The sequence below is a fragment of the Artibeus jamaicensis genome, unplaced genomic scaffold (assembly GCF_021234435.1).
Source record: "Artibeus jamaicensis isolate MK-2021 breed Jamaican fruit bat unplaced genomic scaffold, CSHL_Jam_final contig_3109, whole genome shotgun sequence".
Lineage (NCBI taxonomy): Eukaryota > Metazoa > Chordata > Mammalia > Chiroptera > Phyllostomidae > Artibeus > Artibeus jamaicensis.
In genome coordinates, this window is record NW_026521716.1 from 1,852,525 (window position 1) to 1,869,387 (window position 16,863).

Sequence of the window (16,863 nt, forward strand, 5' to 3'; positions counted from 1 at the left end):
TCTAAAGAAGTGTCATGCCCAGGGAGGCCCTTCTCCAGGTGGGACAACTGTGAAATGGGCATGAGGACAGGTCTGGGCCGGACACTGACTCAGGGACCCCGCTTTCCATGGCCCATGTAGCCGGGTCCAAGAAGAGACCACAGCTCCCGTGCGAAAAGGGACTCAGGGTGGGGCTCTCCCCGTTTCCTCCGCGGCTGGCTCCCGGGAGAACCCGGGAGCAGCCCCGGCCCCAGCCCCCCAGAAACCCGCAAAATCCACAGGTGAGCTACATCCACAGCTGAGCCACATCCACAGGTGAGCTGCAGCTCCAGATGGATCCATATCCCGCCTCCTGGCCCCAGCGATTGGCCAAAAGCTACTTGGTCTTCCTCAGCTGGGCCAACCATGGATCGGCATTCCTTTGCCAGTCATGATTGGGCCACATGGGCACGTGACATGCGGGTCCCGCAGTGGGTCTGCGAACTGCCTCCTGAGCCGGAGACTGACGCCCGCGTGCGTCAGGCGTGGCGCTGGGCGTCAGCTCTGCGGCGTCGCCTCTGCGGCGTCGGCTCTGCGGCGGGCGGGGCCGCAGCCAAGATGGCGCCAGGCGCCATCCCCGTGGCGCCCCTTGAAGGCCTTCGACCTCTGGCTGGTCCCTGTGAGCTCAGCGCGCCGTTTTCCGGCCTCCGCCCCCTCAGATCCCTGACAGAGGCGCCGGGGCAGTTGGGGGCCCACGAGGAGGGCGGAGGCCTCGCGCACCCGAGGGCGCCTTGGTTGTCCACACAGGTGACTGGCAGAAGCGGGCAACAGAGGTAAGTTACCCCGTCTACCCTGTTCCGGAAGAATCACTGCACCCCATGTGTGGGAGCCGTCACCTCTACTCCGCCGAGCGTCCCACGGTGAGAGCATGGGGCGGGTGGCGCCTAGACTCTTGCCCGGAACACGGCCTGCCCCAGCCGTCACCCGGGAAAGTGCTTCTTTCCCGACTTGGGGAACCAGCCCCTGCCTAGGGAGCGGCCACCCCTCCGCCCGGGAGCTTCTGCTCCAGCACCGTCAGCTGGGGCGGGACCTGTGAGGTGTGTAGCTCTAGGTAGAACGGTGCTTGGTTTCATGATGGGGCAGGGCCCGCTGCGAAAAAGTGGGGCTGGGGACAAGGAGGGTCAGCGTAGGGGGTAGGGGGTGCCTGGGAAGAGGCCGGAGGGGCTGGGAAGTCTGTTTGGTTAAGTCTCTGAGGACTATGGGAGGGGGCGTGGCCGCGGGGCGGGGCGGGGCTGCGGCGAGTGCCACGTCAGAGTTCCCAGGTCTCTCCTGTGTGGGCGGAGCCCCTGCTGGGCCAATGGCAATGCACGAGGCGGGCAGCCCTCGTGCCCTCGTGCCCTCGTGCCCTCGTGCCCTCGTGCCCTCGTGCCCTCGTGCCCTCGTGCCCTCGTGCGGTTCATCTCCCTGAGGTGTGGGGATACTCACTGGGCCAGTCTGAAGCACTAACAAGTGCCACACACACAAAAAGTGAGGAGATGGGAGCCAGTGATTGGGGTGAGTTCTGCTGTGGATCTGGTGGCTCAGGAAGCCTTGCAGACAGACACAGGGGAAGAACATTCCAGATCCCAGGAGGAGCACCCTAGGGGCGGCCCTGAGGCAGGAGTGCAGCCGGAGCAAGGCGAGCGGAGGAAAAGCGTGGACGGGTGGGCGAGGGCGAGAGTGCTCAGGGTGCGCTGGGCTGAGCGGCGGCAGACCAGTCAGCCCGGCGGTTTCTCTGTCGCTGCTGTGAAGACGTGGTGGTCTGCGCTCAGGCAGGGTCCCGCTCTCTCTTTCCATGGCCTCCCCCGCCCTCCCTAAAGAAACACCACCCCTCCACCCAGCCCTCCCGGCTGCTGCCTGCCGGAAAGGGGGCTGAGGAGGCTGGGCTCCTGGCAGGCCTGCAGTGCCGAGGCTGGGGGCCACGTGCTGCTCCCCAGGCGGCCTCCCCGGGCCTGTCTTTCGGCCTTTGTAGTCACATTTATAAACCCCTGCTTGGAAAGCGAGCTTTTATTTTTAGTTTGCCCAGATGGCAGGCTCCAAGGCCAAGGAAGGAAGCTACTGCTGTGCCTGCCCTGGGCACTGTGTGGGCTGTTCAACTTACCTTCACTCTCATTCTGTGGCCATGCACCTCCCTACCTCACGTTTCCCCCGCTGGCCTCTGTCCTTGGCCACCGAGGGTGACAGTGAAGGGAGAGGAAGGGGCTGCCCGACTCTGGCTATAGAGGGGGCCGTGGAGTGTGGGAGAGAACTTGCTGGCGTCGGGGTCCGAGCTGCGGTGGTAACCGCCATGGGCTCAGGCTCCAGAGGCTGGAGGGACCAGGTGTGTGTGGGGGTGGGGGGGTGGCAGCTCAGAGCCGTGGGAGGGAGTGGCCCTACCTGGCCTGGGAGGGTTGGGCCTTCTCCACTCTGCTCTGTCGCTGAGGCCACCTCGGTCTGCAGAGTGATGTGGTCCAGGGTGAGGGAGTCTTGTCTTCCTTCTCTGAGCCCATTTCCTCTTTGGCAAAGGGGACAGTCAACTCTGACACTTAAGCTCATGGGGTTCTTGTGAGAAAGTACAGGCCCTAGTCTCTGAGCCACGAGGCATGTGACAACACTGAGTCTCTGTGACAGCTGCCTCGGGGCCCTGGTCCAGGAAAGTTTGGCCATAGATGCTGATACCTCTTTCATCCCCTGAGCTGCATCAGTCCTGGTGCCTGGGTGTCTGGAGCAGGACAGAGGGGGACGTGTCCTTGTCACCCAGTTGCCTCCCGGGGGCTCTTAGCCACAACCTGCCTTGGGCACCAGAGTCCTGGGGTGGGTCCTGGTCCCTCACTCACTGTGAGACCCCACACTCACTGTGGGATCCCACACTCACTGCGGACCAGGCAAGACTTGGTTTTCTCCTCTGTCAAGTGGGGCCCCACGGGCTGTCCGGCACTGGGGCTGGGGTGCTCTGACCGGTGCCTGGCGCGAGAGCACCCCACAGACTTACTGGGGTCCGTAGCCTGTACCCCTCCTGGGGCCCTGCACCCAGAGGATGGACTTTCTGGCCTGTGCTGGGGCCATGTCCCTGAGCTCCGGACTGTTCCCTGGAGCCCTCAGTCTGGGTTTGAAGAACACATCTGAGTCCCTTGGTGGAGAAGACAAGGAGCGGGTGGTATCAGGATGGCTTGTCCTCTAGGGCACCGACACAGGTGTGTGAGTACCGTCGCCACACTGGCGCCTGCTGCTCTGGCTGGCCTGAAGTCTGGCCGGCCAGGTCCCTGGTCTGCATCTCCCAGGGTCCAGAGGTCAGCGGCCTGCCTGTCTCGCCCAGGGGCTGTGGTCTGTGCCACCAGAGGTGGCGGCAGCAGCATGTGGACTGGGGACCCCTGTGAGACCTCAGCATTTCTCCCAAACCACCCACTTCAGCCTCTCAGGTTATTGGCAGCATTTACTGGCCAGAAGGGAAAGGACTGCACACCCAGTGGCCCCTGGCACAGAGGTGCCCGATGAGCCCTGGGAAGCTGTCTGGCACAGGGCGTCCCCGCTTCCTTCAGACACATTAGGCCGAGGAGCCCGGAGACACGCCCACCGTGCGGCCATGGAGTCCGCCCTGCCTCTGGGACACCACCGCCAGCCGGGGCGCTGTCCTGGTCCCTGACCTGGTCCCCCAGGTAAAGCAGCGATTCCTGACACACCCACTGCGCTGCACTCAGGGAAGCCACTGCCTCACTCAGCACCAAACCTGGTGCCTGGGGGTGAGTGGGAATGGTAATGTGGGACGTCTTCCACCGATTTGTCCTCAGAGGAAAATAGGCAGTGTGTCGCCGCTTGTTTGGCTTATGATGATGGAAATAGAAGTGACCTCTCTCACTAGAAACAAATATTTTACTTTTAACAAGTGTGGAAAGGGTCAATACTGCCAACTTCCATCAGCATTACCAACAAGGACCACTGGGGGGCGACACAGCACCAGGGAGGCAGGTCCGAATAGGCCGGACTCTGAGCCAGATGACCTTTCTGTTTTTCATGGAAATCCACAAACATGTTTTTTATTTTAACTAAATGAAAATGCTGAAAGTGATACAGCAGAGAGCACTTTTAATGGAAAATTAACTGATAACACAATCTTATTTCAATGTTCTTTTTATTGTTTGACTTAAATGACTGCGCATCTCACAGTCTTGTGATGGGAAAGGCTCCAGAGTCGCGTCCAGGCCTCCTCAACATTGCGTTTCTCGAGTCGGCTCTGACGTGACCTCGTGCATTGGTACGGGCTTCTCAGTTCAGAAAGCAAGGCACTGTGACTCTCGTCCCAGCTGCATCGGCACATCGGAGGTACAGTTCCCCTCGCCTGAAACACACAGCGTTGGGATACAATGTGGTTTGATGCAGACCAGGCTCGAAACACCCAAGGCACACACTTTATTTTTTTCCTTTTTTTGTTTCTGTGTTTATTTGAAGGCTCATATTAAAGTTTCAGAATTGTTATAGACAAAGAGTTCCAGAGGAGAAGCAGTGAACAGTGACTGCTGTAGTTTTAAACATAGAACAGTGGAGACTGTGGAAGCAGAAACATGTTACAGGAAGAAGAAGGAAACGAAATCGCCGATACAGCGGGGATTAAAAATTGAAGTGGCCAGATCTGCTGAAGTCCAGGAAATAGGTGTAGACGTTCCCCAGTTCCCCACAGAGCGCGGCAGTCTGCGTCCACACAGCTGCCGTGGCCCCCCCCGGCCCCTGTGGGACTGTCCCGTTTGTGTGCACGTATGGAGATCCACCGGTGTGGACAGGCCTTCCTTCCTGCTCACCGGTTACTAAAACGCTCAAAGCACAAGCAAATGAAAAAGTCTTTCAATAATTCTCTTTCCTAACAAGACAAACTGATACATTTATTTATCTAGGAGGGGTCTGTAAGAGGCCATGGTGAAGTCAGGGGTGGGGGTGGCATGGTTAAGATCCAGGGGAACCAGCGAGGCAGGAGGACCGGGAGGGAGCTCCAGTGGGTGGGAGGGGCAGGACTGCCTGAACACAGACAGGCAGTGAGTGGCTGCTGTGAACGTGGAGAATGTGCCAAAGTAGAAGAAACTGTTCGGGAACCAAGGACCAGCTTTCACCGATGAGGCCAGAGAAGAGGCTCACAGTTAAATTGCTCTTCCCAGCAGCGGGAGGGACAGCGTGTCTTCCTGGCTCACTTCTTCACCTCAAGCCTTGGTTTGTGCTTGATACCCAGTCTTCCTTAGCTCACGTCGACCAGAGAGGCTGCAGTGTCCATGGCCCGACAGCAAGAAGACAGACTGCAGGTGTGGGGGTGACCTGTACTCCAGGAGAGGGTCCAGGTCTCCCTGACACTTCTGCTTCCGTCCAAAACAAAGGGCAGCAGCCTCCGCAGCCCTGGAGCCGCAGGGCCCACGGGCGTCTGTGTCACCCCTTGCCCAGTCAGACCTGACAGCCGACAGCTCAGCTCGCACACTGGGAGCCCCTCGAGGAAACGGGGCCAAGGTGGGTGAGCTCAACAGAGGGAAGGTTTCGCTCTGGCCGGCTTCCTGGAGGTAAAGCGGCTGCGGCGTCCAGCGACCTGTGCGAGGTTGCAGGCCCGGCAGCTGTCTGTGTGGTTCAGACAGTTGCTACTGTTTGCAATGAGAACCACGGCCTTAGTGCAATAGGGTGTTTATTCTTTACAGTAATTTGGTTGCCATACAAGAGATTCAGGGATTGGGAGAAAGTGCAAATTACAGGAGCTTGTTTTTTGTTTTTGATAAAGTCTGAAAAGAATAAAAGCACAAAAGTAACAGTAACAGATAATGTGAACATGTCACACAAACCATAGTGTGAGACAGATTAGTTTCTAAAAACAAAGAAAAATTGGTTAATGGAAAAAAATCAATATTTGTGGCCCACGCACACACACAAAGTCATTATCAGATCATCTGGGTAATGCTTGCTCAGTAACTCAGGAAAAAAATCACCATTTTATTAACTAAACACCACGAGTAATTCACTTTGTGATATGTAAGGTTTGGCAAACCAGCAGTCACGCTGCGTTGTCTTCGCACTGCGCGCCGGCCGGAAGTGCGCGCCGACTGGGGCTGGCGTCCAGGCAGTCCTGTGTGATCTACGTCTGGAGCGCGTTTGGTTTTGTTTACACGTTACAGAAACTAGGCGTGTGAAAGCAGTGTGTGCAAATTACAGTCTATAACAAAAGTTGACCTCAAAACCTGGAATAGTATTAACATGACCCTTGGGTGAGCCATCTGACTTGACGTCCGAGCCACCGTTAGGGGGGCGTGGAGCAGGGCTTGGTCCTAGTGTGTCCTGACGGGGAACAGTGGGTGGCAATCTGAACGAGCAGCTATTGCTTTCTGTAGCTAAATCGCCAAGCAGAGCAAGAGACGGGCTCGCTTTGGCAATGAGCATTTCTTTTGTCGGTGAGCGCGGGCTCCGATGGGCGCCATCCCTCTGCTCTAATGAGACGGGTACCAGTGAGCGGTTTCCTCAGCTCTTTCGTCCTTCAGTCTGCCGCTGCCGCGTGGTTGTGTGTGGCTGCAGGTGCCTTTAGGAAGGGAGGACAGCCCCTCTCACCCACTGGCTGCCCGAGTTCAGTAAACCGAAGCCACCAGGTTGGAACTGGACCCCCCCCCCAGCTTCCCTTCCCTCCAGCCCCATCCAGCCTTTTGCCCCTGGCACTGAGCATAGAGGTGACCCCAATGGTGGGAGGAGGAGAGGAGGGCTGCAGAGGGCTGGGAGCTGAGGGAATCCTCCATGTTACCACGTGGAAGACCATGGCCAAGCCTCCGTCTGCCTCTTTGAGCTAGTGGGCAGCCTGCGCGGGCCGCCTCGTGTATCCTGGCTTGGAGTTTCTCTAGATGGAAAATGGAAAGTGCACGGGAGGAGAGCGCCTTAATACTCAGTGGACTCAGGATGGACCGGATCATTTAAATACAGAGATGGACCTGCAGGAGGTTTGGGAACAGAGGACGGTCCACAACTCGGGTTCCAGCTCAGGGGCAGGTGGCTGCTGAACTCGGGTATGCGCGCATGCGCATGTGTGCTGAGAGACTGGTGCATTGCGAATTGTACCGTCCTTCAGTGACAAAGTTCTAGCAAAGACAGAAAATGTAACACAGCTCTGCTGGTTCGGAGCATCCAGATAAGGTTGGTTTGAAAAGGTCATCCTTTGTAACCGCCCACAGAAATGGTGTCGTTCAGTCACAGACGCCGCCCCTTCCCTTCCCAGCACTGAAGTAGCACGAGGGCTGCTAGTAGACGAGCCGCTTTTTTTCTCTTAAAGTGTTGTGCTTATAAACTATCTGTACAACTAGTTAAACTTGTAGTAAAGAGAGAGATTTTAAATCGCTAAGTTTTACGTGTTCATTCTACAGCTGCTCCAGACCTAGTCAGACGCTCGATTGTGAGCACAAAGGAAAAAAAGGAAAAAAAATCATGTTCTTATAATTAGAGATGGGCAAGGCTAGTTCTGAAATCATAATGAAAGCCCCAAACCTGACGTTTAAGCTTCTTCCAACTGTGGGAGAATGTGCTGGAAGCCTGGCTGGACGTTTTTCGGCCTGTGGGCAAGTGGCGACCTCCCTTGGAAATCAGAGGTATTGTCGCAGGGGCGGCTCCAGGCCCCAGGGACCTCCCTGCCCTCTCCACGGAGCTGCTGTGCGCCCTCACCCTGAGCCACCTGTTCCTGACCCTGGATCCTGCTGTCCCTCTGGGTTCCCAAAAAAACTTGTACTATTGAGCTGGCAGGGCTCCTGGGCGCTCAGAGAGAAAGGGGAGAAGCCTGAAGCACCCTCTCCCCGGCTGCAGAGAGCAAAGGGCTGCCTCCGCGGAGACGCTAGTTTTCCCCAGTGGGCTCAGCGCCCAGCCTGCTGTGCCCTGGCCGCCCCAGCGGCAGCACCTGGCCAGCGTTCACCTTGTGTTGAAGTGGACACTCATCTGCTCTGCTTGTGGCAGGATGCAATGCGCTTTCAATTAAAAGCAAATTTTGGAAGGCAAAGAACCCCTTCTCCGAGGCCGGGGCAATGCTCCCGGCCAACGATGGCTGTCATCAGTGAGGGGACTTCGGACCCTGGCCGCGGGACACTGCTGCCTCCCGTGGCCGGGTGTCCCTCCTTGTGGGAATCATGACTCTGTGCTTTGACTAACCCCACATGACACCGGCGTGGCCACTCTGGAAGTGTGCTGACCGACTGGCAGAGATAAAGAAAGCTGAGCAAAGCCTGGCGTGCCCCTGCCCCACCCCCACCACTAGGACCCTCGAGGCCGAGGGGCTGCCTCGCAGGAGCAGGCGCAAGGGGTCTGTGAGGACAGAGGTTCTCTACCTTCAGTCCCGAGAAGGGGCCCTGGACACACATGTCTGGGGGGTCTCACTGCGAGCAAGTGCAGGGAGGAACGGAGCCAGTGAGCACAGAGGGCTGTCAGGCCGCAGCCCGTGGAGGGGCCTGCCGCGGGGCGGGGCTCGCTGCCCGGGAGCGGGAGGGAGGCCTCAGGAGGTATCTGGAGTACCTGGTGTCTGCCTGCCTGCAGGAGCCGGGGCCCAGGCGCGGCAACAGGCGGCTCTGGGACCTGGCCAGGTGAGGTCGCCCGCATGCTGGGAGGCGGGCTGTGAGTCCCTTTCCGGGTTAGAAAAACTCCCTCCCCTTGTCCCTAGTTGGACAGAAACAGCTCAAGAAACCCACGTAGAGAGCTGGGGACGTCCACGGCCGCTGCTCAGCCACGCCGTAGACACACTCATGTTTCTTTGGGTACCGGGACAAACCCACGACATGGGATCGGTGCTCACAGACCGTGCTTGGCCATGCAAACATTTCAGTGTAAGCCCATCTCTACTTATAACAAGAAGTCTGTGAAGGTCAAGAGCAGCCGCCCTTATCTGTCCAGCAGCTGTTTCAGAGCCCTTTCTATGTTCATTCTGTGTCCGACTCGAGTCACCCCAAGGTCTATCAGGTCTTCCTTCTGAAGGTTCGGCAAGTGGCTGCCGTCGATCTCGTTGTCCATGAAGGTCTCTTTATGTTCCCCCAAGTTTAAACTTTCCAGCCAGTCCGCCACGTCTGGTTTGGTCCACAGGTGGACGGGTTTAGTTGTAAAAGGCTTATTTGAGATTGGCTGTTGCAGTATTGAGGGGGAAGGTGACCTGCTGCGTCCTGCTGGGTTCAAGCCAAACAGGTCCCCAGATGGGGGTTGGCTTGGAAGGCTGAAGACCTCGGAGAGAGTGGGCGACGGGGACGCAGCAGCCGCAGAGAGCGGGGAGGGAAGAATCTCTTTGTTCACCTCTGTAGGCGAGACCACAGGGCTTGGGGCTCGTCTGGTCCCTGAGGTCCTGCTTTCATAGTCGGTGGGCCGGCTGTGCAGGGTGATGGGCTGAGAGGTTCCAGGGCGGACAGTGAAGGTGACCGTCGTGCTCCGTGTACCTGAGATGGCACTCAGGGCCTCTGGGCTCCTGGAACGGCAACAAAAGAGAGACAGTCACTGGCCAGTCACAGAGCAGGTCGGTAGGATGCAGGTGGCTGAGGAGGGCGGCAGACCCCCAGATCACACGAGAGTGTCTCCCAGGAGCCGCGCTGGCAGTGAGCACGCCATCGGCCATGCCAGGCCTGGGCGGGGAGACAGGAGCAGGAGGCGGAGTGAGGACACAGCAACACACGCAGGCAGCTGCCCCCCACTGCCCCTGGCTGGGGGTGGGCCAGTCTCCCGCGCTGGGGGAGCATGCAGGGTAGTGAGGGGCCAGTGCGGCGCCTAGGGGATCACCGGGGGACATGGCAGCAGGGGCAGGAGGAAGCCCTGCTCCCTGTTGGGACGAGAGTATGAGCGCCCTCTGAACTGCCTGTCGAGCCCTGGGCTTCCCTACTGAAAAGGGCAGGTGAAGGGAAGCCCCTGCAGGCTGCCGTTTGGGTAAGGGGGCGGCCCCTAGGGCTGGGGGCTCTCAAGGTTCTCCACAAAACTAGAGGACAGGGAGCAGCCTGTCGAGTTTAGCCTGTGCCGGCCCAGCACACAGAGGGCCGGCCGGCAGGGCGCCGCTGCCCTGCGCGGGCTGTGTGGCTGTGCCGCAGGAGACCCGCCCGGAGACGGTGCGGAGGCTCACGGGCCGACGCTCTGTCCTTCCCAGGCATCTGGAGGGGAGCCTGTGTCCTTCCCACTCTGGGGTCAGAATGGGGCTAGACTCAGCTTTCAGGCGCTGGTCCCTTCCTGGCGTCGGTGAGACGGCTGGCTGACCCCTAAGGGGGCGGTCACTCTCATGCCAGAGACGGGCCTGGCTGCGTGCCCACCTCTGTGCAGGTGGTCCTGTCACACCCAGTGCTCCAGAGGAGGAACCTGCCCTCGGGGCCCTGGCTCATGTCCGTCTGCCCCCAGACGGAAGGCACTGCTGCCCTAAACCACGGTCACTGTCGAGGTGGTGGGACCGGAGTGTGCCTCGTGCCTCTGGGGCTCGTTTGTGGGGATGTGGACCGGCCACCCGTCCTTGTCTGAAAGGAGTTGCCCTTCCCTGGGCCCCTGCTCAGGGTCTGGGCTGCAGGTGCACGTTCAAGTGCCCGCTCTGCCACACTCCGCACGGGCGTGCCACAGCCCAGAGTCTTACGTCCTCGTGGACACGACGGCCCCTCTCCCTCCTAAGAGGGGGGATGGTGGGTGGGCACTGTGGAGGGCAGGACGGGCCTCGTGGGGCTGCCTGGACCAGTGCAGGCATGCGGGAGCCACGGCGGCTGCGGGAAAGGGCCGGGGGTGGGAGGAGGGCCCTGTGAGTCGACGGCAGGGCTGGAGCTGGGTCCGGTCTGCCTGTGCTCTGCCTGCGCTCTGCCTGCGGGGTCTGCTGCGGCTGCTGTCGGGGCTTCGGATTGCCCGGCAGTCAACCCAGGTGCCTCTGTGCTTCCTAACAGCCTCCCACTTGATGGTAGCCCCTGTCACGTCAGGCAGGGTGTTCTGCGTGTGGGAGCAGCAGCAGGGCTGAAGAGGGACCTGTGCCAGGACTCAGGCTCTGGTCTGGTCCCAAGGAGAAGTGTCTCCGTGGCAGGTGACTACCATGGGCCAGGGACACTCACCCACGGGGCCGGGTGGCCAGGCTGACACCTGTCACAGATGAGAGCCCTGGTTGGGCCAGCGGCCTGGTTGTGCCCTTGGTTGTGCCCGTGTGGTGGCCGCGCCGGCAGGGGAAGGCACAGAGGCAGCCCGGCGAGGCTCTGAGGATGAGGTTCTCCTCTGCCAGGCCCAGGTCCTCCGAGCCCAGAGCTGGGGTCTCCCTTGCTGGAAGAGGGGGGCTGCCCCCAGATCAAGGCCCAAGCTCTTGTGAGAGGTGGGCTGTGGACGCAGAGAGGAGATGGGTCCTGCCTCCAGGTGGTTGGGTAGGGCTGGTGGGGGTGGTTGCGAAGACCCCCCCCCCCCCCGTCTGCCTCTGTGGGGGGGCCTGTTCCACTCTGACGCAGTGGAGCTCAGGTGGGCGATGAAGGCGCGGGCTGGGAAAGCTGCTCCACCCAGAGGTGGTCTGCGTCGTCTGTCAGGGCCAAGGCCCGGTGGAGGAGAGAGGGTTTGGGGGAGTGGGCAGACACCCTTGAAGGGCACATCTGCTCAGGTGAGCAGTGCCTGGAGGGACCCTCGGGTGGCCTTTCTCTGATGGTGGCCCTGCACAGCAGTCCCTCAGCGTGACGGCACCAGCCTCAGCATGGGCAGCACACGGCCGAGAACAGCTCTGAGCCGGAGGACAGGTGTCAGCACGACCCTGGCTGGGGCACTAGCCCGCCCATGCCTGGGGGCGGGGGTGTGGTTAGCAGCAGAGAGGAGGCCCCCAGAGATGGGGGCAGCGAGGGGGAGGCAGCACACAGCAGAGGCGGCCAGCGCCTGCACCCGGCACTTACTTCCGTTCAGCATGACCCTCTTCTGTGAGCGCGCGTCATGGGAGCAAATGAAAATGACAGAGTGGAAGGGCTTGAGACAGCACTGCAAAATCAAGGACAGTTTAGAGGCGCTTGTTTCTGTGGGCGGGACACAAGCAGTGGTGCGGACACTGGCCGAGGAGCTGCCCTCCGGCCCCTTCCTGGTCAAGGAGGGAGGTGGGGCGGGCAGTCCCCGCAAGGCCCAGGCGGGGACCTGTGTGGGCATTAGTCCTGCTGAGAGCGGGAAGCTGACAGCCCTGCCTTCTCTGGTGTGGGGTGACGTGAGTGCACGGGGCGGCCACACCCAGGAGAGAGCCGGTGGAGAGAAGGTGCCACTGGAGGGTCCTCGGCTCAAGGCCCAGCTCCAGTCCCGCCTGGGGCCAAGCCACCCTTGTTGTCTACAGCTCAGGAAGGGTGTATCACATCTCGGATGTGATACCTCAAAGTGTGGGTGCTTGCCATCTGTACCTTGAGACGAGAGCCCAGCAGCTAATACTAGGGGGCCGCCTGGCCCGGCCACATGCTTGGGGCCAGGGGAGCGTCACCAGGGGAAAGAGCTGTGAGTCTGAAGAGCAGAGGGGCCTGCCCCAGGGCCAGGCAGCCCTGCCCTCTGCCTTGGCTGCTCAATTCACTCAGGTTCACGGCACGGATGCTCTCCACTGCGTCCTTTGGGTTCCAAGACCGCTAGGTTGCTAAGCAACCCCCAGGTTCCTGGGTGGCACACACAGGAACCTGCTGCCCTGATTTCAAACAGAGGCACACACTCACGCACACACCCTCTCTTGCATTGGCACAGTTGGTCCTGCCTTTCAAACCCAGGCCGTGTGGAAATGTGAGGGTGAGAACAAAAATGGAGGGCTTCTTGGCACTCAGAGATGCCTTACCCACCCGTCAGTGCCCGGGGGCTGGGGGGGTGGTGTCAAGTGGCCTCCCTGTTGCTTGTACAGACTCATTTGGCCTTGACCAGTGATCAAGTACAGTTACCACGGCGCAACAGCTTGCTATCCCTGTTGGAGCAGAGCCAGCTATACGCTGGTCAGCACAAGGCTCTCCCCGGCCTGCTCCGTCAGACCCTGCACCTCAGTGAGTGCGGGGCTTCTTGGACACGCCCCTCCCTCTCCTGCACAAAGAGGGACTTATTTCCAAACTGCTCTCTTGCTGACTTGCTCTCTGTACAGCACGTCAAGAGGTGGGGCACTAACAGACTCGAGTGGGGAGGGGCACTATGTCATCAGCCTGTCTGCCCAAGGCCTGCTGGCACTGCGGCGTGTCTTCCACCCCTGCTCCATGTCTCTGGGCTTTTGTTTGTGGCTCAGTCCTCCCAGCCGCCACCGGATCTGAGCACCTCAAGAGGGCTCAGTCTGTTTGCAGCCCCCAGGGCCCGGCCGTGGCAGGTGTCCAGCAGGCCATGATAGACGTCTCTGCTCAGCCCAGCTCCCTGATCAGGAACTTGGGACTTCACTGAGGGCCACAGCCAGAGTGCCCATGTCTCAGCGGCTCAGCAGGGAGGGCGTTCGTGTTCCAGACAGACCTGGCCCTTCCGCCTCGATGCACTTGTAATTGAGAACACAAGAACTAGACTTGAAACTGGCGATGTGACAAGTGGGCATACAGGGCTGTCGCCGGCGGGAAGCACTCCCAGACATTGGTCTGTGAGAAGACACAGAGAAAGCAAACTGGACGGCCCCCCAGCTGCCGTTTGCCTGGCCCACCGCAGCGCCCATCCTGGACGCCGCCTGCACGTTGCAGCTGTGCCTTGGACGACAGAGCCAGTGACAGGCGCTGATGGAGCCCATGAGAGCCTCGCCCAGCAGGTCAGTTTTGAAGTCTGCACTCTGGGGCCAGCTGGGCAGAGATCACTTTTTTAATATCCCAAATACTCAAGTTGGCTTATTTTGACAGGGAGAGGCCCTCGGGGCTATACTGCAGACAGAGGGTGCACAGCTGGCGGCTTCGGCCTGCAGGGGGCCTTGGAAGGGTGGCCGAGGGCCAGAGAGTGACTTTCCTGACGACTGGCCTGTGCCTGAGCCTCTGGACAGGCCAAACTCCCTTGGGGCCACCAGGACTGGGGGTCTGTGGGGTGAGCCTCCTCCCCCACACCCACCTGTGCCTCTGAGCTGAGAGAGCCACTTCCGAGTCAGCTCAGACTCACTGGGAAGAGCTAGGTGATCTAGAGGGGCTCCTGGGGGACCCAGCAGACACTGGCTCACCCCAGGCAGGAGCCAAGGGGGACCCCACAGCTCGCCATCCCTGCTCTGTCCCTCCCGATAGGGAGCTCGAGGCTGCCTTACAGCTTCCACGTCGTGCCGACACAACACACACCTGTCAGCTTTGACAGCAGCGCCTTGTGTCCTGGGTCACAGCCCCTTGGGTTGCGTCACAGTGGGCAAGTCAGGCAGACTGCCGTATCTGGGGGCTCCTGGCTCGTCTCTGGAGTGCGGCCCTGGTCTTGCGCCCCGCCCTGAGGCAGCCTGCGGCTGGACAGAGGCTGAGGCGTTTCGGCGCCAGGCTGTGCTGATGCCTGTGGCGGTCGCCTGCATGCAGAGCGCAGCCCAGCGCCCCCACACCCCAGGCGCGCAGGAACCTGGCCCTGCCGCCCACCAGGCCAGGGTCCTCAGCAAGGGGGGCTCCTGGGCCCGTGCCCCTCGGTCCCTGCGCCCGGGTTTCTATGTCACTGGCTCCTCCCGGTTCCAGGTCTGGTCAGGAGTCACCGAAGGACGGTCACCTCCTTTCAGCACATGGCCAGCCCCACCTGTCCTTACTCCTTTGCAGCGCTGGCCCATGTAGGGTTTGTCTCATCACTCATCTTCCACGGGCCCCTCAGGAGTGCAGTGTGCCATGGGGCGTGGCGGGGCCTTGCACGTGTCTTGTTCAGCAGTGAGCCTTGGGCCTCAGCCCAGGGTTCGACCAGCATGCTGCTGTCGGGTGAGCGATGTGTGACCGAAGCCACTCCCCAGGCCCCGGCCTCCTCTACAGAGCGTCCCTCCTGCTTCTGCAGCGCCCCCCCCCCCCACCAGCCAGGCCCCGGGGGCTGCTCAGCCTCCCGCCTCTGTGACTTTAGGGGCAGCGTCACGTGCGCCGGATGCTGCTGAGGCTGCGAAAGCCTCACATGCGCCTTGTGGTTGCTGCTGGACGGCTTCAGAGAGTGTGGGCGGTGCAGGTGAGGGGCGCTCTCTTGCGCCTGTCCTGCCGGGCTCTGCCGACACCCGGCACGAGCTGGCTCTGAGCTCCCCAGCGAAGGGCCAGAGCCTGCAGAGTGCCAGGCCCTGTGCGCAAGGCCTCCAGCCAGCGGCTGACAGGGTGGGGACCCCCAGGGGTCCCCTTGGGTTTTGCTGAGGAGAACCAGCCGGCGGGGCACAGAGATTTGTGCTTCCCCTGGGACCAGCTTCCTTCACTTGGGCCTAGTTTTAACACTTCCCTTGAAGACGAGGTAGCTTCCTGGAGAGTCAGGCTGGGGCCACCGCCATGCAGTGGTCTCCCCAGAGCTGCCTGGAGCTCCAGCCTCAGCAGGCGCCCAAACCGGGCCTTGTGAGGAAGCGCCGCCAACAGTGTGCACAAAAGAACCATCTCTGTCATTGTGCCTCTTGTCAGCGTGTGTGATCGAGTGTCTCGGGAGGGCCGCTGCCAGCAGCAGAAACTCACCCATGGTCTGAGTTCAGTCCTGTGTCCCCAGGTCAGCAAGGACCCAGTCACTCGCCCTTCCTCCCTGTGCTGCCCGGTTCTGGCCACAGCTGGAGATGGTCTCCCGAGAGTCGTTAAGACAGATCCCAAGGGTGGAAGGAGCTTCCAAGGGGCAGGGTCAGCCGTGGGCTCTGCAGCCTGGGGAGCAAGTGACGGCGAGCAGCTCGGGAGACGGGCCCTGTCCTGGGTGGTCAGAGCTCCCCACCAAGATGCGTTTCGGCACCTCTGCCCGTCTGCCCTACCACGGAGCAGAGGCGGCTCCTGTTTTCCTGAGACCTCACTTCCTCCCCTCTGTGGGAGTGCCTCCGTCCAGTCTCGGCCTTGTCTGGACTTAATCCACTCCCTGGACGGGTCAGTACCCTGTCCACAGGCCAGACGCGGCCCCAGGCTTGCCTGTGGGAGAGGGGCACGTGGTGTGGGTGCCCCTCGCCCTAAGAGAGGAGAGGGAGGAGGGCGAGCTGCGTCGCCCCTCAGTTGGCAGCTCTGCCCAGCACCCCCACCCACTGCCCCTGCTCAGTGAGCCTCACGACTGCCGCCCGGGGCCACTGGGAGTGCTCAGGGGGAGCGTGCCCCCGCCCCAGAGCTGCCCGTCCCCTGGAAACCGGGTGTCGTTGACACCTGCTCCCTGCGCCCCCCCATCACCCAGATTAGTTACCCCGTGAAAGCGTTTTGTAAAAGGGGAAACATTGAGGAGGAGGCATCCCAGTTGTACTTCCACGTCGCAGCGGCTGAAAAACGGCGTTACCGCCTACCGAGGCGGACTGGCCAGTGGGCCAGACTGCAGGGGTCCTGGGGACCTCGGACCGCGTGGCGTGTGCAGGGGCTCGTGTCCACTCACCCGCCAGAAACGGGGCGCTTACGGGCTCCCTCGCCAGCGTCACAATGAGCAGGTGTCCTGGCAGAAGGTGGGCTGGAGGGCCTTTCTCTGTGAGGCCAGCCAGGCGGCACCTCTGAGGGGCAGTGGGACTGCCTGGGGGACCGCTCCACCTCCACGTGGAGGGCGCCTGGAGGCCCCGGTGGAGGCCTCTGACTGCCCGTCCAGCAGGAGTGTGAAGACAGACTTCACTAGTCCCCACGGTGAAACCTGGGTGTGAACACTGTGGGAGAAGTGGACGAACACGCCGCCCAGGGGACGGAGGGCAGCAAGCCAGCCCAGGAGGAATCGCAGCAGACGGCCAGGGGAGGGTGGCCCAAGGGGCGAGGGGCCCGCTCTACTGCTCGGTGCCTCCGTGGAGCCTTCCGGTCAGGTTCAGGAACCACCCCTCACAGTCAGCCCCCAGTTGCACGGTACTCGCTCGAACTCCGCACGAGTCGCGCACGGCTGATCCGCCTGCTGGGGCAGGGCAGGCTG

General features: G+C 61.0%; 1 protein-coding gene across 3 annotated transcripts in view; it reads right to left on the minus strand.

Moving 5' to 3' along the window:
* Positions 1–6,596: 6,596 nt before the first annotated feature.
* SHANK2 (SH3 and multiple ankyrin repeat domains 2) overlaps positions 6,597–16,863 on the minus strand; it is a 288,299-nt gene continuing 278,032 nt past the window's right edge. For all 3 annotated transcript variants that reach the window (XM_053662881.1, XM_053662880.1, XM_053662879.1), the window contains one exon: positions 6,597–9,406. In XM_053662881.1, coding sequence (XP_053518856.1) covers positions 8,836–9,406 — 571 coding nt within the window. In that variant the 3' untranslated portion in view covers positions 6,597–8,835. The remainder of the gene's footprint in view (positions 9,407–16,863) is intronic.